Source organism: Triticum aestivum, chromosome 7D, assembly GCF_018294505.1.
Source record: "Triticum aestivum cultivar Chinese Spring chromosome 7D, IWGSC CS RefSeq v2.1, whole genome shotgun sequence".
NCBI classification, from domain to species: Eukaryota; Viridiplantae; Streptophyta; class Magnoliopsida; order Poales; family Poaceae; genus Triticum; species Triticum aestivum.
Window position 1 is genome coordinate 103,317,127 of NC_057814.1, and position 24,200 is coordinate 103,341,326.

Below are 24,200 nucleotides of genomic sequence, written 5' to 3' on the forward strand. Positions count from 1 at the left end.
TAATAGATGAGGCAATCTTTGCCTCCGTTTCAAAAAAAGTTTGTATTGTTTGTAGATGGAAATAATCCCAGATGAGACTGAGAAGGTGAGGCGTTAGTCGCACTCAACAGACCAGAAGCCACAAGCTCGCAACGACCCCGACATAACAAACTTCGATCTCATATCAGTACTGGAAACCAATACGGTTGCATCACAGACACTTTTGACAACATTATTATAAACAATTTGGCACTTGATCTTGCACAACGAAATCACAAGTCTGAGTTAAAAGAACCAACGAACAATCTTCGACTACCCATTCGAATCATCACACGGCTTAAGAAGGAACCTAAATGGGTCACATTTACAGGGCGGGGAATCGGCTTGCTGAATCGGAACAAGCGAGGGAGGGCTTACTTATTGCTCAGGTACAATTTTTACAGCGACTGACTTGCTTCATCTGGGGTGCAGCTTCAGTTCTCGGAATCCTCTGGTATCTTGAACAGGAACTGCGGTATCGAGGCAATGCGGGGGAGGTTCATCAGCAGGTCTCCGAACGAGTCCTTTCGGGACATGGCTGGTGGCTGCTGGTTGGCATCTGCAGTTTTCCTCGTTGATGCTGAGCTGAATTCATCGTCTGATCCTTCGGAGTCCACCCCACCAATGCTGCCGCTGTCGTTTGGCTCGGGCTTCGGCTGAGATACCGGCGCTGTGTCTTTCTGAAGCAGGCAGCAAAGTGAGTCCACCCGTGCCATCAGTCGCTCATCGGAGGCTGGCGCCTGTGGGCCCTGTGCGTCACCAAGAAGATACTGCGCAATCTCCTCTAGCGATTCTTTTGTAGGCACCTCATTGTTGGCCATCGAAGGATTGCCTGAGGTGATCTGCTCGCTGATGCAATTTCCTAGGTGGCTGACCAGATCATCCACTGACATTGATGGTCTAAGCCCGGGCACTTTCAGCTGACTCCACCAGTTCGGGATATTGAATTCTTGAGCTACACCATTTACGTTTCTGCTGACTGGTTGTGCATTTACAGCACTAGCTCCTGGTAAATTGAACACAAAAAGGGTTAGAAAGATTCAGGTGGATGTTTCATGTGAAGCCCTTGTATCTGCCAAGTGATCCAGTGAGCCAACAATAGAAAGTTGCAAATGTGTACAAGTTGGCATGTCTCCCTTATTATATATTGCAACTAAATAGGGAAGAGGATGAGATGCATTAATCAATAATAACTAAAGCATGTGCTAATCATGAGGAATTTTAAGACTATGGACATGATTGCCCAAATATATTCAAGTTATTGGCTTCTGTTCTGCAAGCAGTACATCAATGTAATACCAGGCGGTGCAGGAGGGAGGCCATTGCCTTTCACGTACCTGGGTGCATTGGCTGCGCGACAAATTCTGGTTGCTTCCCAAAACAATCGTTTGTATCATTCCTGGTAGACATAGATGAACCAGCACATGGTGACACAGACCCTGAAAACCCAGGCAGATCTTCACGTTCATCTTTTAAATTAGCAAAGTCATGGCACTTCAATTCCACTGGATCCTCAAATATAGAGCATCTGGGTTCAAAAACTGAAGAGTCCAAGATGACGTCCGTTTGTTGACTCAACTGATGTAGCCTCTGATCACACTGGACAAGCTTTTCAAAATTCTTGCCTAACGAGGTTGTAGGGCACTGCAAGAAATGATGCCTGAAATTTTTGAAAGAGCCATGGTATTAGATGAAGGCATCAAAAGCTAGGAGCTAAGCAAGTAGTAATAATAGAAAGTACTTTGGTTATCTTTATATTTCTACAAAAGAAGTTGGTGGCAGCAATTCATTCACCCCTCCCACCCCTGTTCCACATCGACGAATAAACTTCTTTAATAAACACAGTAGGAAAAAACACCTCCCAACAAACAAACAAATCAACTTAAAACACAACTAATCTACTAACGAATTAACTTACCCAACTTCCTCACAAATCTTTCATGACGCATGTCACAACAAAAGCATGATCTACATAACGGCAGAGCACAGGGCATGGTGAAGCCTGAGCATGACAACAGAGGCATGACACCGACCGGTGCACAGCTCAGCCAAGCACGACAGTGGAGACAAGGGCACAGAGCAGGCCAAGACCAATGACAACGGAGGCAGGACAGCAACCAGTGCGTCTCAGCCAAGCATGACAGTGGAGGCAAGGGCATGAAGCAAGCCAAGACCCATGACAACAACTCGATGTGATGTGCCATGTGATTATCCGTACCAACGTATTGGCACTTTGCTCATAAACCCAAGTACTGTGGTATCTAGCTGGCTGATGTTTAAAGACGTATCATGACATCCGCGTTGGTTTTTACAGCTATGTAGCTGCAGGCTGTTAAACAGATTCTATCAACCTTTAAGAGATCTAAAAAGAAACTGAACAGTTCCTTCTGTTCCTCTAATGATAAATACGAAACTACAGAGGTGGCCTTGAATAAATATCAGGTCATCTGCTACTCCCTCCGTTTCTTTTTAGTCCGCATATAAGGTTTGGTCAAAGTCAAGCTTTGTAGAGTTTGACTAACTTTATATTAAAAAATATAAACATTCACAATATGAAATCAATATTATCAGATGCACCATGAAACGTATTTTCATACTATATAGTTTTAGTATTGTAGATGTTTATATTTTTTTTATATAAATTTGGTCAAACTTTGTGTAGTTTGACTTTGACCAAATCTTATGTGCGGAGTAAAAAGAAACGGAGGGAGTACAAAAGTCCAGTCCTGGTAAGCATAAAGCATGTCCTGCAAATGCAGCGAGGCTTCCAAAAATGAAGATTGAAGTCAAAACTAATAAGTAATAATCACTACGATACTGTAAAATGCAGATTTCATCCCCCCCATCCCCCCAAAGAACACTTTGCTTATGAACCTTCACTCTCAGCATGTAGTGCAAACACTTTACCTGTTCATACTTGCTTGGCCACGAGTGAAATCTGAAGTAGCCTGCCACAATGTATGCTTTCTCGGTTGAGGATCCGTCTCTTTGAAAAAGAGAGGTGGTCGGGCCAGCTGTGTAAGCATAGAAAAAATGGAGACTCCTCAGAAAATGAGTTACTAAAATAGTAAGAGAACAATAAAAAAAAGAATGATAAGCATATGCATCTTCTGGATAAACTTACCATCACATCCAAGGATCCGTCTCCAACTTCAGGCAAAGTTACCTTCAAAGCAGTTATATCTGACCACTGAATTTCTATCTTACTCTTGAGACCACCTTCCAGAACTTCCCATACAAGTTTATGCTTCGCGAAGTAACATTTTGCCACCAAATCACCTTCATATTTGGATGTGTACTGCTCAGAGATAGAATCAAATTAAGACAGTTAAGGCCAAAGATTGTCCAGACAGGCTGTTATGTACACAACTGAACACTAGTTAATATGTACTGCAGGAATCATCAACATACAGATACTGGATTTTGGGCAACTGACTGACTGCTGGAGCAAAAACACTAGCAAATTGGACAGGAATACACCAACGTTCCACTAAGACTCGACATTACAAACAAGAACCAACATTTAAATTATGTGTATTAGCTTAAAATTTTAACAGATAAATAGATCATCACAGCAACAATTTACAAGATAATAAGTGTTTAATATACCAACTGTACCACAACAAAGCATCGCCAGGATCAAGGCTAAAGAAAGCCAAATAGAAGACACCAAAGTACTAAAACACAAATTCTGGAAGAATTGACATAAATAGTATAGTTCAGATAACATTGATTTCCTTACCTTCCATGTACCTATTTTCAATACACTTGCAGGAAAGTTTGATGCTTTCAACCGTTCACTAGCTGATGATGTACCAGATTTAAGGTCTTTCTTCTTGGAAGGCTCAGCATTGTCCGTAGTGGACTGTCCTGCATCGGAATTTGCTTGAGAAAGCCTCATCTGAATGAGATCCAACAGAGATGGACTTTTTTTCAGCCGAAGACCCAATGGGCTAGGTTCATCAAGTACATTGTGATACATGTCCTGCAATTCATGTACGCATACAAAATATGAATCCCAAATCTGTCGATCATAAAAAATACTAATTAATCATACTTTATTAACAAACTTTAAACAGTAAATTACGGAGACTAGATATCACAAACACCTCAAAAGAGCTGTAGTAACAGCAAACAAGAATGCACCCCGGTAAATTTTGAGAGAACAAATACTTATCCATTTATTTTGGCTCACATAGATATTCACATTTTTTCTCGACTTACACACTGACATCATCTACCATGAACAGTAGCAACTCCTATTGTATCCCATGAAACTCTATGAAGGATTTCCCTTAGCACCTTGCATGTTAACCAGCTAATTGACCAGCAACTGCAGCATCCACTTCCAATGGGGCGATAGGTATCACCTCCTTCCCTAGTTACATTTCTAATGGTCTCTGAAACATTTCCCCAATGTCCCAAGGAACCAAGCAGTTTCCCCACCCTTGGAACATCCAAAAAAGCAAAGCAAATCGACCAACCACACAAAGTTGACTCATCCCGTCAGCCATCCACAGCAAACCTACAAGATGTAAACCTTGAGATTTCTCCGTGTCCTCCCAGTCACACGGTAATAACAGCCTCTACATAGCATCCCATGGAGATATGCTTCCAGCCCGTTGATAAGCGACACCTACACAAGTAGACTGTGACTCCACCTGACCATAGGGACGTCAACAGGATTTAACTTAAATCCCTCGATCCCAATGATTCGAGGGTGAATGCTAACGTGAAAATGCTCACTGTTCTAAGAAAAAAGGAAACTCTCTAATAACAGCGGCTCAGCCACTGCAATCCGCACCACTGAGTTAATCCACGAAGACCACTCCCCACTGCAGCCACCTCTATTGCTGAAATCAACAGCCACGGTCAAAATCAAACGCGTAACGCCACGCGAAAGGGCTCGACAGTTCCCGATAGCACAGAAAAACGCCACGAGCTCGCATGAAAGCTCTCCTGCTCGACGCCGAACACGAGCAACCCCCGCTCTGTACCCAGCTCGGCCGCGAACGGGCGCGCGAAAGGGAAGACCTGGAACACGGCGAGCGCGGATCTACCTGGTGCGGGGGCGTGAGCGGGGGCGGCGAGGGCTGGCCGGGCCTGGCGCGCTTGCCGAGCGGGCCGTGGTCGAAGTCCCGGAGCTCGTCCGCCTCCATCTTCACGGCGGCGGCCGGCGGCGCCATGGGCGGCTCGGCCGGCTCCGGGTGCTGGCGCTTCCCCATGGCCGGGAGCTGCACCATGGGGGTCGATCGGCGGAACCCGGGCCCGGCCACGGCGGCGCGCGGGGCGGGTCGGGTCGGATCGGATCGGCGGGCGGCGGCGCGGCGCGGCGGGGCGAATGATTCGAGAGAGGGGCGGCGCGAATGAGGAAGACGGGGAGAGAGAGGGGGCTGGCCTTTGGGAGAGAGAAGGGTCCTTCCAGAAATAGTCGCCGGGCTCGCGAGCGGGAGCGTGACGATGACGGGTGGGGGCCGGGGACGGGGCCCGCGCGTCGGCGGGGGCGGTGGGGGCCTGGGCTGTGGATAAAGTGGCGGGGCCGCTGGAGCACGGCTGTCAGGCGCGCCGGGTCGCGTGACAGGTGGAGCCTGGCGGGGTGGTCTGGCCGCATTCGGGTGCACGGTTACGGCGTGGCCGATGGATGGCGTGTGTGTGGTCGCATTTGCAGTTTGCAGTTTGCTCGCTGCCTTCACGTGGAAAACGTTTTCCCCGCCGGCGGCGACGGTGCCAACGCTAACGCGCACGCGCCGTAAAGAGTGTATATTCTACAGCCGGACCTATCAAATCCGGCCTACATGCATCTGCGGACACGTCATCCACAGAGAGTAACCGGTAACTTCTCAAAACCTATGGTTGGATGGTTAGAGGGACTATGGTATCCCCAGCCTACCAGAGTTTAAATTCTGATGCTCGTATTTATTCCTGGATTTATTTCAGGATTTCCGGCGATGCGCATTCAGTGGGAGGAGACGTTCCCGTCGACGACGAGGCGCTTACGGTGACTTCGTAAATCTCAAGATGATATGCCGGCTCAGTCTTTTAGAGGTGCTCATAGGGTAGGGTGTGCGTGTGTGCGTTCATAGGGGTGAGTGTATGCGCGTGTATATGAGTGCTTGTGTCTGTACTGATGTTAAATAAACTTCTCAATACCCGCATCCGCAGCCGTATATCTGGTATTCAGCCCCCAAATCCAGCGTAAGAGAAACTGCAAACATAATCATATAAACAAAGCAACAAACGGACATGAATCGACATAATAATACCATATGGCATAGCATCATGGTTCATTGGATCAAGATAGACGGTTCATCGCCGGCAAAACTAGGGATGACTAAAAACTAAAACGAGACGGACGGGGGCGGCGGAAATCATCATTTCACCGTTCGTCCCTTGCCCTTGCACCTGTAGCCATTCGTGTAGGCGGCGGGAGGGGCGTCGTTGGAGTCGCTGCACGGGGAAATGATGTTGGCCATGTGACGGACGACGTGTGATGGCCTGCAAGACACACGGGGTTGTGCACCATCTTCGTGTAAGTATCCCAATAGTAATCGTCCCAACGAAGAGCGGAGTAGAGTATTTATGAGTGACGTTTCTATCACACGCAAGTTGCCGCAATTCTTACGTGAAGTAATTGCTTATGATTTGCAAAAGTTGTTAGTGTTTCAGGAGTCAAATGAACCATAATAGTGAATATGATGAGTTGGTTGCGGCGAGAATAATAATAGCTTGAGGGTAAATAACATAAATAAAACTAAAAATAAAAGTGTTTTGCCTGCAATGGAGAGGTTAGGCGCGCAGAGACTTCGGATCATGGTATGCATCAAGTGTGTCGATGCGACGGTAATAGTAGTCACCTTGTATCATGAATTTAGTATTTGATTTGCTTATTTAGTAGGTGGATCGCCGTAGGGGTATGGAACGTCTCCACAATTAAGGTCATTAAATTGGGATCATGCATTAAGTTCAATGAATCACCGTAGGGTTATTGTGACGCCCCCGATTTGACCGTACACTAATCATGCACGCAAATGTGTACGACCAAGATCAGGGACTCACGGGAAGATATCACAACACAACTCTAAAACATAAATAAGTCATAGAAGCATCATAATACAAGCCAGGGGCCTCGAGGGCTCGAATACAAGTGCTCGATCATAGACGAGTCAGCGGAAACAACAATATCTGAGCACAGACATAAGTTAAACAAGTTTTGCCTTAAGAAGGCTAGCACAAAAGTAGCAACGATCGAAGAGGCAAGGCCTCCTGCCTGGGACCTCCTAACTACTCCTGGTCGTCGTCAGCGGCCTGCACGTAGTAGTAGGCACCTCCAGTGCCGTGGGAGTCGTCGTCGACGGTGGCGTCTGGCTCCTGGACTCCAACATCTGGTTGCGACAACCAGATAGAAAGGAAAGGGGGAAAAAGAGGGAGAGAAGCAACCGTGAGTACTCATCCAAAGTACTCGCAAGCAAGGAGCTACACTACATATGCATGGGTATATGTGTAAAGGGGCATATCAGTGGACTGAACTGCAGAATGCCAGAATTAAAAGGGGGATAGCTAGTCCTGTCGAAGACTACGCTTCTGGTCATCTCCATCTTGCAGCATATAGAAGAGAATAGAGTGAAGTCCTCCAAGTAGCATCGCATAGCATAATCCTACCCGGCAATCCCCTCCTCGTCTCCCTGTTAGAGAGCGATCACCGGGTTGTATCTGGCACTTGGAAGGGTGTATTTTATTCAGTATCCAGTTCTAGTTGTCATAAGGTCAAGGTACAACTCCGGGTCGTCCTTTTACCGAGGAACACGGCTATTCGAATAGATAAACTTCCCTGCAGGGGTGCACCACATAACCCAACACGCTCGATCCCATTTGGCCGGACACACTTTCCTGGGTCATGCCCGGCCTCGTAAGATCAACGCGTCGCAGCCCCACCTAGGCTCAACAGAGAGGTCAGCACGCCGGTCTAAACCTATGCGCGCAGGGGTCTGGGCCCATCGCCCTAAGCACACCTGCACGTTGCGAACGCGGCCGCGAGCAGACCTAGCAACCCACACGATCACGGCGGTTACGTCAAAGCGGTCCAACACGGCGCGCGCCACTCAGTCGCTGACGTCAAAAGAGCTTCGGCTGATACCACGACGTCGGGATACCCATAACTACTCCCACGTAGATGGTTAGTGCGTATAGACCAAATGGCCAGACTCAGATCAAATACCAAGATCTCGTTAAGCGTGTTAAGTATTCGCGAACGCCGACCAGGGCCAGGCCCACCTCTCACCTAGGCGGTCTCAACCTGCCCTGTCGCTTCGCCACAAAGATCCACTTGCGGGTACTCCTACGAGCCGACCCGACTTTAGTCATCTCAGGTGTCATGTATATAATATATAAGTATATGCCCGTGTCCACCGCCCAGGTGATCACGGCCCGATAGTATAGCACAGCAGACGGACAAGAATGTAGGGCCACTGATGGAAAACTAGCATCCTATACTAAGCAGTAGGGTAGCAGGTAAGGGAAACAACTGTAGCAACAATGACAGGCTATGCAACAGAATAGGATTAACCGAAAGCAGTAACATGCTACACTACTCTAATGCAAGCAGTATAGAGGAGAGTAGGCGATATCTGGTGATCAAGGGGGGGGCTTGCCTGGTTGCTCTGGCAAGTAGGAGGGGTCGTCGACTCCGTAGTCGAACTGGGCAGCAGCAGTGTCGGTCTCGTAGTCTACCGGAGAGAAGAGGGGGAAGAAACAGTAAATACAATGCAAACACAAGCATGACGATGCGTGACATGACAGTGAGCGGTGCTAGGGGTGTCCTAACGCGACAGTAGGTGGTACCGGTGAAGGGGGGGAACATCCGGGAAAGTATTCCCGATGTTTTGCGTTTTCGGACAGAAGGACCGGAGGGGGAAAGTTGCGAGTTCGATAGGTTAGGGAGGTGTGGTGGACGCACGGACTGCGTATCCGGATTCGTCTCGTCGTTCTGAGCAACTTTCATATAGAAAACATTTTCATCCGAGTTACGGTTTAAAAGATATGAATTTTCAAAGTTTATTTGAATTTCTGGAATTATTTAATTAACAGAAAAAGGGATATGACGTCAGCATGACGTATGAGTGACGTCAGCGGTCAACAGTCCGGGTTGACTGGTCAAACTGACAAGGGGGACCCACCTGTCATAGACAGTGGGTTAACAGAGGATTAAACTAATTAGTTTTTAGTTAATTAACTACTGGGCCCACCTGTCAGTGAGAGATTAATTAAACTAATTATTTTTATTTATAAAACATTTTCTTTTTTAATTTTTGCGGCGGGGCCCGCATGTCAGTGACTGGGCCTGCCCAGTCAGCAGTTGACTGGGTCAACCCAGTCAACTGGGGCCCGTGGGGGCCACTGGCAGTGACCCAGGGGGTGGCCCCAGGTGTGCCACGTCGGCGGCCGGCGCCGGCGCAACTCCGGCGACCAAAACCGCGGCGGTCCCTCGCCGGAGTTGGCCGGAATTGCGCTACGGGGCTCGGGGAGGAACGGGGCTAGGCCCATTCGAAAGAACTCGCAGCGCCGCATCCAGGGGTGGCCGGGGCTTCGCCGGACTCGGCCGGAATCGGCGCCGGCGAGCGGCGGAGGCGGCGGCGCGCACGGGTGCCCGACGGAAACAGGGCTACGGCAGGCGGTCGAGCAAGCGGAGGGGCTGGGGAGCTTCTACGTGCGGTGGGGAGCGCTGTGAGCTTGAGCCCGTGACCATTTGGTCACCGGAGACCCGCCGGCGGCGAGCTCCGCGGCGCGGCGTTCGGGCGCGCGTGGGGGAAAAGCTAGGGAGCGTGGGCGAGCTAGCGGAGTGGGGGAGGAGGTAGAGGAGCTCACCGCGTGGCGCAAGAAAGGCCCGTGGGTGCTTAGGAGCAGCAGGTCGGCGCCGGGGAAGAAGGGGGGTCGCCGGCGTCCGAGGTTGAAGGCGAGCTCGGGGAGGCCGTTGCGGTGGCTCCGAGCTTCGACGGAGAGGCGGAGGGGGTGTAGTCGAGGGCGGCGACGTCGTACGACACGGCGGGGTGGCGAGTGGGGCACGGTGGCCGCGAGAACGACGGGAACGGCGGCGAGCGCGTCGGGCGTGGGGAAGAGGGGGGGCGGCGCGGATCCGGGGGAGGGAAGGGGGAGGCGCGGGGGTGAGTGGGAGAGAGGCCCGAGGAGGCGGGGGAGCTGGCGACCTTATCCCCTCCGGCGTCGGTGCCGGCGAGGGGGTCGGGCGGCAGCGCGCCCCTGTTCCGACCCGGTCGGGGGAACAGGGAAGGGGCGAGGGAGGAGGTGGGCTGGGCCGGGGGCGCGGGGGTGCGGCCCAGTTTGGGCCGGGGGGGGTCGGTGCAGATGGGCCACGGGTCCAGTGGGGGGGGAAGGCCTGCTCCCCTTTTTTTTTTCTCTGACTGTTTCTGTTTTCTGTTTTCTTTTTATTTGTTTATTTTCTTTTCTGTTTTATTTCATTTAAAGTATTTAGGCATTTTATAAATAGGAGTTCTCCACCATAATTGCCAGTGTATTATTTAGCACCCACAGAACATTTTTGTTTGAGTTTTGAAAACTTTTATTTTTCACTTTAATTATATTTGAAGTTTGAACTAGGAGTTTGACAGGGGTGTGGTTCAAATGTGATCAAGCCCTGTTTAGCAACATGATTAGCTTAATCACAGGGGGTTACTGTAGCATGATTCTCAGGGTGTTACAGTTATGGAACGCCTCACGGGATTATATTCTATACTATGATCGTCTCCACAATTAAGGTCATTAAATTGGAATCATGCATTAAGTTCAATGAATCACTGTTATCTCGTGTTGTCTTCTCTCCTTATAGATGTCTCTACCTGTCGCGTCTGAGGTCGCGAATTTCCTAAATAATATGTGTTACCTGTGTAGGTCTTGAGATCATGTCACCCGGGCCCTTAAATTGGATAACACGCAGAGTTCACCACAGAATAACAACTTACTAAACAGATCATAAGACTACAAACACAACTGACGACCTATAGGATAGGCACAAATGAATCTTACCACCCTCCTACATCTTCCACGCCTAGGGGGAATTACTCACACATTGAAAGAGAATAGGAAATCATCTCGGAGAATAAATCTATGAAAATCATAACGATAATACCGTGGAGATCCATAATAAGATGAATGATTAAACAAGTCCTGATCTCTAGCTGAGTATGAATAGAGTTTACACACCCTAATCTTACATCTTGGAATTCCTCTTACAATGGTGAAGGTGAAATGAATATGAGTATGGAGATGGAGGAACAAAACTAGAAGGATCTGTGGTGGTTTTTCTTCTCCGGATCTCTTCTCTCTCTATTCTGGATGGTGTGGCGGCGGTTAGATTTTTCCAACGTATGTTGTGCCTTCGCGAAAGTGTCTTTTGTAGACGAGAGGGTGCCCCTGGCACTTCATACGACCGACCATAGGAGCGCGTGCGCTCGTATGAAAGGCAGTCTTGCGCTCTGACGCGCTTGGTGAGCAAACTCGCAACATGGAAGTTGCTCAATTTGGTTTGATTTGCAGTAATTCACTTTGGTTTCCTTCCATATACATTTTTTCCTGCCAACAATGGAGAACGGGTTTTCTTCTCTCTCAAAGGATTAGCGTTAGAAATAGCCGAGAAATTACGGAAACCTTGTGAAAACCAAATGAAAACTTCTTGTAAAAATTCATAAATTCTTGGGCCATCAACTCTCCCAAGCTCAAGACTTGCTCATCCTCGGGCAACTAAGAAATTGTGGGAATGAGAGGGAGTTTGAAAATTAGAAAGAAGTTTACTGGCTCGTGAAGGTGTAATATTTCCCTTCTCACAAATCCTACCATCTTAGTTAAAGCCCTGTTCGGTACACGGGATATTTGCAGGAATCTCGTAGGAAAGTTGTTCCTCTCGAAAGTTTCCCTTCGCTGCTGTTCGGAATAAACGAAAGATGAACAGTGTTTTAGAGGAAAACTTCCTTTGGCATGCAGATTTTGGTTGATTCCATAGGATTGAAAAAATCTGCCATGAACCAATGTTTTGGCGGATGCCGGAGGCAAGCTGCTCACTTTTACGTACGAACGTGACTAAAATATTCGGCCAGAGAAGATGCTTCAGCTATAGACAAAAGCAAATCAGTGCTTAACCAAATAAATAAACTGATATTTTTCCTGTACGTTTCTGATCGAGGCGAACGCTCCTTCGTCCAGTTTCCTCTGTGGTTTCCTGTGTTACATCATTCCTATGTTTTGCAATCACATTCCTTTCCTATTTTCATATTTTTCTCCATTCCTACATTTTGTACACCTTCATTCCGAATAGGCCCTAAGAGAATACTTGCATTTGAATGGTTGCACTTAAGCTCACTTCTTAGCCACGTCTAGTCTCATATCACTAGTTACAATTTCTCAAGTCAAATCTTCCATAGTTAACTAAGTGCTAGGTAAGTAAAAAACTTTTGTTCTCTTAACAGAATGGGTTTTTCTTTGAAGCTCTATTGAAAAAAAATCACCAAGGAGTTTCGCAAGAGAAGAAAACATAGTACTCAAGTATTTCATTAACACCCACTAGTACCTCCAAGTCATGACTCTCAAATACTTCCTTCAATCGTTATTCGTTGGAACTTCAATCTTTGGTGACACGGTTATGCCAACATTTGCTAGTTGCAATGGGGTTTCCACTACGGCTTAATTTTGTTCACTATGGTGAAGGAAATATGCCCTAGAGGCAATAATAAAGTTGTTGTTTATATTTCCTTATATCATGATAAATGTTTATTATTCATGCTAGAATTGTATTAACCGGAAACTTAGTACATGTGTGAATACATAGACAAAACAGAGTGTCCCTAGTATGCCTCTACTTGACTAGCTCGTTAATCAAAGATGGTTATGTTTCCTGACCATAGACATGTGTTGTCATTTGATGAACGGGATCATATCATTAGAGAATGATGTGATGGACAAGACCCATCCATTAGCTTAGCATTATGATCGTTTAGTTTTATTGCTATTGCTTTCTTCATGACTTATACATGTTCCTCTGACTATGAGATTATGCAACTCCCGAATACCGGAGGAACACCTTGTGTGCTATCAAACGTCACAACGTAACTGGGTGATTATAAAGATGCTCTACAGGTGTCTTCGAAGGTGTTTGTTGGGTTGGCATAGATCGAGATTAGGATTTGTCACTCCGTGTATCGTAGAGGTATCTCTGGGCCCATCGATAATGCACATCACTGTAAGCCTTGCAAGCAATGTGACTAATGAGTTAGTTGCGGGATGATGCATTACGGAATGAGTAAAGAGACTTGCCAGTAACGAGATTGAACTAGGTATGATGATACCGATGATCGAATCTCGGGCAAGTAACATACTGATGACAAAGGGAATAACATATGTTGTTATGCGGTTTGACCGATAAAGATCTTCGTAGAATATGTGGGAGCCAATATGAGCATCCAGATTCCGCTATTGGTTATTGACCGGAGAGGTGTCTCGGTCATGTCTACAAAGTTCTCGAACCTGTAGGGTCCGCATGCTTAATGTTTGATGACGATTTTATATTGTATGAGTTATGTGATTTGATGACCGAATGTTGTTCGGAGTCCCAGATGAGATCACGGACATGACGAGGAGTCTCGAAATGGTCGAGAGGTAAAGATTCATATATTGGATGATAGTATTTGGACACCGGAAGTGTTTCGGGGGTACCGGGTGCGTATCAGGTCACCGGAAAGGGGTTCCGGGCACCCCCGGCCAAGATATGGGCCTTATTGGGCCTAGGGCGGGACAGACCAGCCCCTAGCGGGCTGGTGCACCCCATACATGGCCGAATAGGGTGGGAGAAAGGTAAGGGAGAGGAGAGAAAGGAAGGGGGCCAATTCGGCCTCCCCTTTCCTTCTCTCCCCCCTCCTCTTTCCTCCTCCCTCCGGAAAACATGGAAAGGGCGGAGGCCGAATAGGATTAGGCCCCAAGTAGGATTCCTCCTACTTGGGGCGCGCCTCCTGCTGCTCCCTCCCCCTCCCACCTATATATATATATATATATATATATATATATATATATATATATATATATATATATGTATGTATGTATGTATGGGGGCACTGCTAGAACAGACCAAGTCTTCTCTTAGCCGTGTGTGGTGCCCCCCTCCACAGTTACACACCTTGGTCATATTGTCGTAGTTCTTAGGCAAAGCCCTGCGCCGGTAACTTCATCATCACCGTCGCCACGCCGTCGTGCTGACGGAACTCTCCCTCGTCCTCAACTGGATCAAGAGCTCGAGGGACGTCATCGAGCTGAACGTGTGCTGAATGCGGAGGTGCCGTCCGTTCAGTGCTTGGATCGGTTGGATCGCGAAGACGTTCGACTACATCAACCGCGTTACTAAACGCTTCCGCTTTCGGTCTACGAGGGTACGTGAACACACTCTCCCCGCTCGTTGCTATGCATCTCCTAGATAGATCTTGCGTGATCGTAGGTAAAATTTTTGAAATACTGCGTTCCTCAACAGTGGCCTCCGAGCCAGGTCTATGCGTAGATGTTATATGCACGAGTAGAACACAAAGAGTTGTGGGCGATAATAGTCATACTGCTTACCACCAAAGTCTTACTTTGATTCAGCGGTATTGTTGGATGAAGCGGCCCGGACCGACATTACATGACCACGTTCATGAGACTGGTTCTATCGACGTGCTTCGAACACAGGTGGCTAGCGGGTGTCAGTTTCTCCAACTTTAGTTGGATCGAGTTTGACTACGGCCGGTCCTTGTTGAAGGTTAAAACAACACACTTGACGAAAAATCGTTGTGGTTTTGATGCGTAGGTAAGAACGGTTCTTGCTAGAAGACCGTAGCAGCCACGTAAAACTTGCAACAACAAAGTAGAGGACGTCTAACTTGTTTTTGCAGGGCATGTTGTGATGTGATATGGTCAAGACATGATGTGATATAATTTGTTGTATGAGATGATCATGTTTTTGTTGAAGTTATCGGCAACTAGCAGGAGCCTTATGGTTGTCTCTTTATTGCATAAGATGCAAGCGCCATGTAATTGCTTTACTTTATCGCTATGCGATAGCAATAGTTGCAAAAGCAATAGTTGGCGAGACGACCATCTGACGACACCTTGATAGAGATCAAGATGATGGAGATCATGGTGTCATGCCGGTGACGATGGAGATCATGACGGTACTTTAGAGATGGAGATCAAAGGCACAAGATGATGATGGCCATACCATGTCACATATTTTGATTGCATGTGATGTTTATCTTTCATGCATCTTATTTTGCTTAGTACGACAGTAGCATTATGAGATGATCCCTTACTAAAATTTTAAGGTATAAGTGTTCTCCCTGAGTATGCACCGTTGCGACAGTTCTTAGTGCTGAGACACCACGTGATGATCGGGTGTGATAAGCTCTACGTTCACATACAACGGGTGCAAGCCAGTTTTGCACATGCAGAATACTCGGGTTAAACTTGACGAGCCTAGCATATGCAGATATGGCCTCGGAACACTGAGACCGAAAGTTCGAACGTGAATCATATAGTAGATATGATCAACATAGTGATGTTCACCATTGAAAGCTACTCCATCTCACGTGATGATCGGACATGGTTTAGTTGATATGGATCACGTGATCATTTAGATGACTAGAGGGTTGTCTATCTAAGTGGGAGTTCTTAAGTAATATGATTAATTGAACTTAAATTTATCATGAACTTAGTCCTGATAGTATTTGCATATCTATGTTGTAGATCAATTGCTCGCGTATAGCTTCCTTGTTTTATTTATGATATGTTCCTAGAGAAAACTAAGTTGAAAGTTCATAGTAGCAATGATGCGGACTAGGTCCGTGATCTGAGGATTATCCTCATTGCTGCACAGAAGAATTATGTACTTGATGCACCACTAGGTGACAGAACTATTGCAGGAGCAGATGCAGATGTTATGAACGTTTGACAAGCTCGGTATGATGACTACTTGATAGTTTAGTGCACCATGCTTTACGGCTGAGAACCGGGACTTCAAAAATGTTTTGAAATGTCACGGAGCATATGAGATGTTCCAAGAGCTGAAATTGGTATTTCAGACTCAGGCCCGAGTCGAGAGGTATGAGACCTCTGACAAGTATTTTGCCTACAAGATGGACGAGAATAGCTCAACCAGTGAGCATGTGCTCAGAATGTCTGAGTACTACAATCGCTTGAATCAAGTGGGAGTTTATCTTCCAGATAAGATAGTGATTAACAAAGTTCTCTAGTCACTATCACCAAGTTACTAGAACTTCGTGATGAACTATAATATGCAAGGGATGACGAAAACGATTCCCGAGCTCTTCGTGATGCTGAAATCGACGAAGGTAGAAATCAAGAAAAGCATCACATGTTGATGGTTGACAAGACCACTAGTTTCAAGTACAAGGGCAAGGGAAAGAAAGGGAACTTCAAGAAGAATGGCAAGCAAGTTGCCACTCCCATGAAGAAGCCCAAAGCTAGAGCCAAGCCTGAAACTGAGTGCTTCTACTGCAAAGGAAATGGTCACTGGAAGCGGAACTGCCCCAAATACTTGGCGGATAAGAAGGATGGCAAAGTGAACAAAAGTATATATGATATACATGTTATTGATGTGTACTTTACTAGTGTTCATAGTAGCCCCTAGGTATTTGATACTGGTTCAGTTGCTATGATTAGTAACTCGAAACAGGAGTTACAAAATGAACAAAGACTAGTTGAGGGCGAGGTGACGATGTATGTTGGAAATGATTCCAAGGTTGATAAGATCACCATCGCACACTCCCTTTACCTTCCGGATTAGTGTTGAACCTAAAATAAATGTTATTTGGTGTTTGCGTTGAGCATAATATGATTGGATCATGTTTATTGCAATATGGTTATTCATTTAAGTCAAAGAATAATTGTTATTCTGTTTACATGAATAAAACCTTCTGTGGTCATACACCCAAGGTGAATGATTTATTGAATCTCGATCGTAGTGATACACATATTCATAATATTAAAGCCAAAAGATACAAAGTTAATAATGATAGTGCAACCTATTTGTGGCACCGCCGTTTAGGTCATATTGGTGTAAAGCGCATGAAGAAACTCCATGTTGATGGGCTTTTGAAATCACTTGATTATGAATCACTTGATGCTTGCGAACCATGCCTCATGGGCAAGATGACTAAGACTCCGTTCTCCGGAACAATGGAGCGAGCAACAGACTTGTTGGAAATAATACATACTGATGTATGCACTCCGATGAGTGTTGAGGCTCGCGGCGGGTACCGTTATTTTCTGACCTTCACAGATTATTTGAGCAGATATGGGTATATCTACTTGATGAAACATAAGTCTGAAACATTTAAAAAGTTCAAAGAATTTTAGAGTGAAGTAGAAAATCATCATAACAAGAAAATAAAGTTTCTACGATCCGGTCGTGGAGATGAATATTTGAGTTACGAGTTTGGTCTTCATTTGAAACAATATGGAATAGTTTCGCAGCTCACGCCACCTAGAACACCACAGCGTAATGGTGTGTCCGAATGTTGTAACCGTACTTTATTATATATGATGCAATCTATGATGTCTCTTACCGATTTACCACTATCGTTTTGGGGTTATCCATTAGAGATAGTTTTGGGGAACGTAGTAATTTCAAAAAAATTCCTACGCACACGCAAGATCATGGTGATGCATAGCAACGAGAGGGGAGAGTGTTGTCTACGTACCCTCGTAGACCGAAAGCGGAAGCGTTAGCACAACGCGGTTGATGTAGTCGTACGTCTTCACGATCCGACCGATCAAGTACCGAACGCACGGCACCTCCGAGTTCAGCACACGTTCAGCCCGATGACGTCCCTCGAACTCCGATCCAGCCGAGTGTTGAGGGAGAGTTCCATCAGCACGACGGCGTGGTGACAATGATGATGTTCTACCGACGCAGGGCTTTGCCTAAGCACCGCTACGATATTATCGAGGTGGACTATGGTGGAGGGGGGCACCGCACACGGCTAAAAGATCAATGATCAATTGTTGTGTCTATGGGGTGCCCCTGCCCCCGTATATAAAGGAGCTAGGGGGGAGAGGCGGCCGGCCAGGAGGGGCGCGCCAGGAGGAGTCCTACTCCCACCGGGAGTAGGACTCCCTCCCTTTCCTTGTTGGACTAGGAGAAGGGGGGAAGGAGGAGGAAGAGTGGGGAAGGAAAGGGGGGCGCCGCCCCCCTTCCTTGTCCTATTCGGACTAGAGGGGGAGGGGGGCAGGGGCACCCCATATGGCCCATTAAACCCCCGGGGGGTTCCGGTAACCCATCCGGTACTCCGGTAAAATCCCGATTTCACCCGGAACACTTCCGATATCCAAATATAGGCTTCCAATATATAAATCTTCATGTCTCAACCATTTCGAGACTCCTTGTCATGTCCGTGATCACATCGGGGACTCCGAACTGCCTTCGGTACATCAAAACTCATAATATAACCGTCATCGAAACTTTAAGCGTGCGGACCCTATGGGTTCGAGAACTATGTAGACATGACCGAGACACGTCTCCGGTCAATAACCAATAGCGGAACCTGGATGCTCATATTGGCTCCCACATATTCTACGAAGATCTTTATCGGTCAGACCGCATAACAACATACGTTGTTCCCTTTGTCATCGGTATGTTACTTGCCCGAGATTCGATCGTCGGTATCTCAATACCTAGTTCAATCTCGTTACCGGCAAGTCTCTTTACTCGTTCTATAATACATCATCCCGCAACTAACTCATTAGTTGCAATGCTTGCAAGGCTTATAGTGATGTGCATTACCGAGTGGGCCCAGAGATACCTCTCCGACAATCGGAGTGACAAATCCTAATCTCGAAATACGCCAACCCAGCAAGTACCTTCGGAGACACCTGTAGAGCACCTTTATAATCACCCAGTTACGTTGGGACGTTTGGTAGCACACAAAGTGTTCCTCCGATAAACGGGAGTTGCATAATCTCATAGTCATAGGAACATGTATAAGTCATGAAGAAAGCAATAGCAATATACTAAACGATCGAGTGCTAAGCTAACGGAATGGGTCATGTCAATCACATCATTCTTCTAATGATGTGATCCCATTAATCAAATGACAACTCATGTCAATGTCTAGGAAACATAACCATCTTTGATCAACGAGCTAGTCAAGTAGAGGCATACTAGTGACACTCTGTTTGTCTATGTATTCACACAAGTATTATGTTTCCGGTTAATACAATTCTAGCATGAATAATAAACATTTATCATGATATGAGGAAATAAATAATAACCTTATTATTGCCTCTAGGGCATATTTCCTTCAGTCTCCCACTTGCACTAGAGTCAATGATCTAGATTACACAGTAATGATTCTAACACCCATGGAGCCTTGGTGCTGATCATGTTTTGCTCGTGGAAGAGGCTTAGTCAACGGGTCTGCAACATTCAGATCCGTATGTATCTTGCAAATTTCTATGTCTCCCACCTGGACTAAATCCCGGATGGAATTGAAGCGTCTCTTGATGTGCCTGGTTCTCTTGTGAAATCTGGATTCCTTCGCCAAGGCAATTGCACCAGTATTGTCACAAAAGATTTTCATTGGACCCGATGCACTAGGTATGACACCTAGATCGGATATGAACTCCTTCATCCAGACTCCTTCATTTGCTGCTTCCGAAGCAGCTATGTACTCCGTTTCACATGTAGATCCCGCCACAACGCTTTGTTTAGAACCGCACCAACTGACAGCTCCACCGTTCAATGTAAACACGTATCCGGTTTGCGATTTAGAATCGTCCGGATCAGTGTCAAAGCTTGCATCGATGTAACCATTTACGACTAGCTCTTTGTCACTTCCATAAACGAGAAACATATCCTTAGTCCTTTTCAGGTATTTCAGGATGTTCTTGACCGCTATCCAGTGATCCATTCCTGGATTACTTTGGTACCTCCCTGCCAAACTTATAGCAAGGCACACATCAGGTCTGGTACACAACATTGCATACATGATAGAGCCTATGGCTGAAGCATAGGGAACATCTTTCATCTTCTCTCTATCTTCTGCAGTGGTCGGGCATTGAGTCTTACTCAACTTCACACCTTGTAACACAGGCAAGAACCCTTTCTTTGCTTGATCCATTTTGAACTTCTTCAAAACTTTGTCAAGGTATGTGCTTTGTGAAAGTCCAATTAAGTGTCTTGATCTATCTCTATAGATCTTGATGCCCAATATATAAGCAGCTTCACCGAGGTCCTTCATTGAAAAACTCTTATTCAAGTATCCCTTTATGCTATCCAGAAATTCTATATCATTTCCAATCAACAATATGTCATCCACATATAATATCAGAAATGCTACAGAGCTCCCACTCACTTTCTTGTAAATATAGGCTTCTCCAAAAGTTTGTATAAAACCAAATGCTTTGATCACACTATCAAAGCGTTTATTCCAACTCCGAGAGGCTTGCACCAGTCCATAAATGGATCGTTGGAGCTTGCACACTTTGTTAGCTCCTTTTGGATCGACAAAACCTTCCGGTTGCATCATATACAACTCTTCTTCCAGAAATCCATTCAGGAATGCAGTTTTGACATCCATTTGCCAAATTTCATAATCATAAAATGCGGCAATTGCTAACATGATTCGGACAGACTTAAGCATCGCTACGGGTGAGAAGGTCTCATCGTAGTCAATCCCTTGAACTTGTCGAAAACCTTTCGCAACAAGTCGAGCTTTATAGACAGTAACATTACCGTCAGCGTTAGTCTTCTTCTTGAAGATCCATTTATTTTCAATGGCTTGCCGATCATCGGGCAAGTCAACCAAAGTCCATACTTTGTTCTCATACATGGATCCCATCTCGGATTTCATGGCCTCAAGCCATTTTGCGGAATCTGGGCTCACCATCGCTTCTTCATAGTTCGTAGGTTCGTCATGGTCTAGTAACATAACCTCCAGAATAGGATTACCGTACCACTCTGGTGCGGATCTTACTCTATTTGACCTACAAGGTTCAGTAACAACTTGATCTGAAGTGTTGGGGAACGTAGTAATTTCAAAAAAAAATCCTACGCACACGCAAGATCATGGTGATGCATAGCAGCGAGAGGGGAGAGTGTTGTCCATGTACCCTCGTAGACCGAAAGCGGAAGCGTTAGCACAACACAGTTGATGTAGTCGTACGTCTTCACGATCCGAACGATCAAGTACCAAACGCACGGCACCTCCGAGTTCAGCACACGTTCAGCCCGATGACGTCCCTCGAACTCCGATCCAGCCGAGTGTTGAGGGAGAGTTTTGTCAGCACGATGTCGTGGTGACGATGATGATGTTCTACCGACGCAGGGCTTTGCCTAAGCACCGCTACGATATTATCGAGGTGGACTATGGTGGAGGGGGGCACCGCACACGGCTAAAAGATCAATGATCAATTGTTATGTCTATGGGGTGCCCCCTGCCCCCGTATATAAAGGAGCAAGGGGGGAGAGGCGGCCGCCCAGGAGGAGGCGCGCTAGGAGGAGTCCTACTCCCACTGGGAGTAGGACTCCCTCCCTTTCCTTGTTGGACTAGGAGAAGGGGGGAAGGAGGAGGAAGAGGAGAAGAAGGAAAGGGGGGCGCCGCCCCCCTCCTTGCGCCGCCCCCCTCCTTGTCCTATTCGGACTAGAGGGGTGGGGGGGCGCGGCCTGCCCTGGCCGCCCCTCCTCTTCTCCACTAAGGCCCACTATGGCCGATTAAATCCCCGGGGGGTTTCGGTAACCCCTCCGGTACTCCGGTAAAATCCCGATTTCACCCGGAACACTTCCGATATCCAAATATAGGCTTCCAATATATCAATCTTCATGTATCAACCATTTCGAGACTCCTCATCATGTCCGTGATCACATCCGGGACTCCGAACTACCTTCGGTACATCAAAACACATAAACTCATAATATAACCGTCATCGAAACTTTAAGCGTGCGGACCCTACGGGTTCGAGAACTATGTAGACATGACCGAGACACGTCTTTGGTCAATAACCAATAGCGGAACCTGGATGCTCATATTGGCTCCCACATATTCTACAAAGATCTTTATCGGTCAGACCGCATAACAACATACGTTGTTCCCTTTGTCATCGGTATGTTAGTTGCCCGAGATTCGATCGTCGGTATCTCAATACCTAGTTCAATCTCGTTACCGGCAAGTCTCTTTACTCGTTCCGTAATACATCATCCCACAACTAACTCATTTAATTGCAATGCTTGCAAGGCTTAAGTGATGTGCATTACCGAGTGGGCCCAGAGATACCTCTCCGACAATCGGAGTGACAAATCCTAATCTCGAAATACGCCAACCCAACAAGTACCTTTGGAGACACCTGTAGAGCACCTTTATAGTCACCCAGTTACGTTGTGACGTTTGGTAGCACACAAAGTGTTCCTCCGATAAACGGGAGTTGCATAATCTCATAGTCATAGGAACATGTATAAGTCATGATGAAAGCAATAGCAGAATACTAAACGATCGTGTGCTAAGCTAACGGAATGGGTCAAGTCAATCACATAATTCTCCTAATGATGTGATCCCATTAATCAAATGACAACTCATGTCTATGGCTAGGAAACATAACCATCTTTCATCAACGAGCTAGTCAAGTAGAGGCATACTAGTGACACTCTGTTTGTCTATGTATTCACACAAGTATTATGTTTCCAGTTAATACAATTCTAGCATGAATAATAAACATTTATCATGATATAAGGAAATAAATAATAACTTTATTATTGCCTCTAGGGCATATTTCCTTCATGAAGTTCCATGATCATCATCATTAACTTCCTCACTAATTGGTATAGACGTCACAGGAACCAGTTTCTGTGATGAACTATTTTCCAATAAGGGAGCAGGTACGGTTACCTCATCAAGTTCTACTTTCCTCCCACTCACTTCTTTCGAGAGAAACTCCTTCTCTAGAAAGGATCCATTCTTAGCAACGAATGTCTTGCCTTCGGATCCGTGATAGAAGGTGTACCCAACAGTCTCCTTTGGGTATCCTATGAAGACACATTTGTCCGATTTGGGTTCGAGCTTATCAGGTTGAAGCTTTTTCACATAAGCATCGCAGCCCCAAACTTTAAGAAACGACAACTTTGGTTTCTTGCCAAACCACAGTTCATAAGGCGTCGTCTCAACGGATTTTGATGGTGTCCTATTTAACGTGAATGCGGCCGTCTCTAAAGCATAACCCCAAAACGATAGCGGTAAATCAGTAAGAGACATCATAGATCGCACCATATCTAGTAAAGTACGATTACGACGTTCGGACACACCATTACGCTGTGGTGTTCCGGGTGGCGTGAGTTGCGAAACTATTCATCATTGTTTCAAATGTAGACCAAACTCGTAACTCAAATATTCTCCTCCACGATCAGATCATAGAAACTTTATTTTCTTGTTACGATGATTTTCAACTTCACTCTGAAATTCTTTGAACTTTTCAAATGTTTCAGACTTATGTTTCATTAAGTAGATATACCCATATCTGCTTAAATCATCTGTGAAGGTGAGAAAATAACGATACCCGCCGCGAGCCTCAATATTCATTGGTCCACATACATCAGTATGTATGATCTCCAATAAACCAGTTGCTCGCTCCATAGTTCCGGAGAACGGCGTTTTAGTCATCTTGCCCATGAGGCATGGTTCACAAGTACCAAGTGATTCATAATCAAGTGATTCTAAAAGTCCATCAGTATGGAGTTTCTTCATGCGCTTTACACCAATATGACCCAAACGGCAGTGCCACAAATAAGTTGCACAATCATTATCAACTCTGCATCTTTTGCCTTCAACATTATGAATATGTGTATTACTACTATCGAGATTCAAAAAATAGACCACTCTTCAAGGGTGCATGACCATAAAGATATTACTCATATAAATAGAACAACCATTATTCTCTGATTTAAATGAATAACCATCTCGCATCAAACAAGATCCAGATATAATGTTCATGCTCAACGCTGGCACCAAATAACAATTATTTAGGTCTAATACTAATCCCGAAGGTAGATGTAGAGGTAGTGTGCCGACGGCGATCACATCGACTTTGGAACCGTTTCCCACGCGCATCGTCACCTCGTCCTTGGCCAGTGTTCGCTTAATCCGTAGTCCCTATTT

The 24,200-nt window shown here is 46.1% G+C and overlaps 1 protein-coding gene across 1 annotated transcript; it reads right to left on the reverse strand.

Annotated features, from left to right (window-relative positions):
- Window positions 1–211: 211 nt before the first annotated feature.
- On the reverse strand, window positions 212–5,415 carry LOC123164453 (uncharacterized). The gene is made up of 6 exons (XM_044581960.1): window positions 5,079–5,415; window positions 3,761–4,003; window positions 3,143–3,316; window positions 2,926–3,032; window positions 1,356–1,678; window positions 212–1,024 (listed from the first exon to the last, which is right to left on the reverse strand). Exons 1-6 carry the CDS (start codon window positions 5,259–5,261, stop codon window positions 453–455), a joined length of 1,602 nt encoding a protein of 533 aa, XP_044437895.1. The 5' UTR covers window positions 5,262–5,415; the 3' UTR covers window positions 212–452.
- Window positions 5,416–24,200: the final 18,785 nt, after the last annotated feature.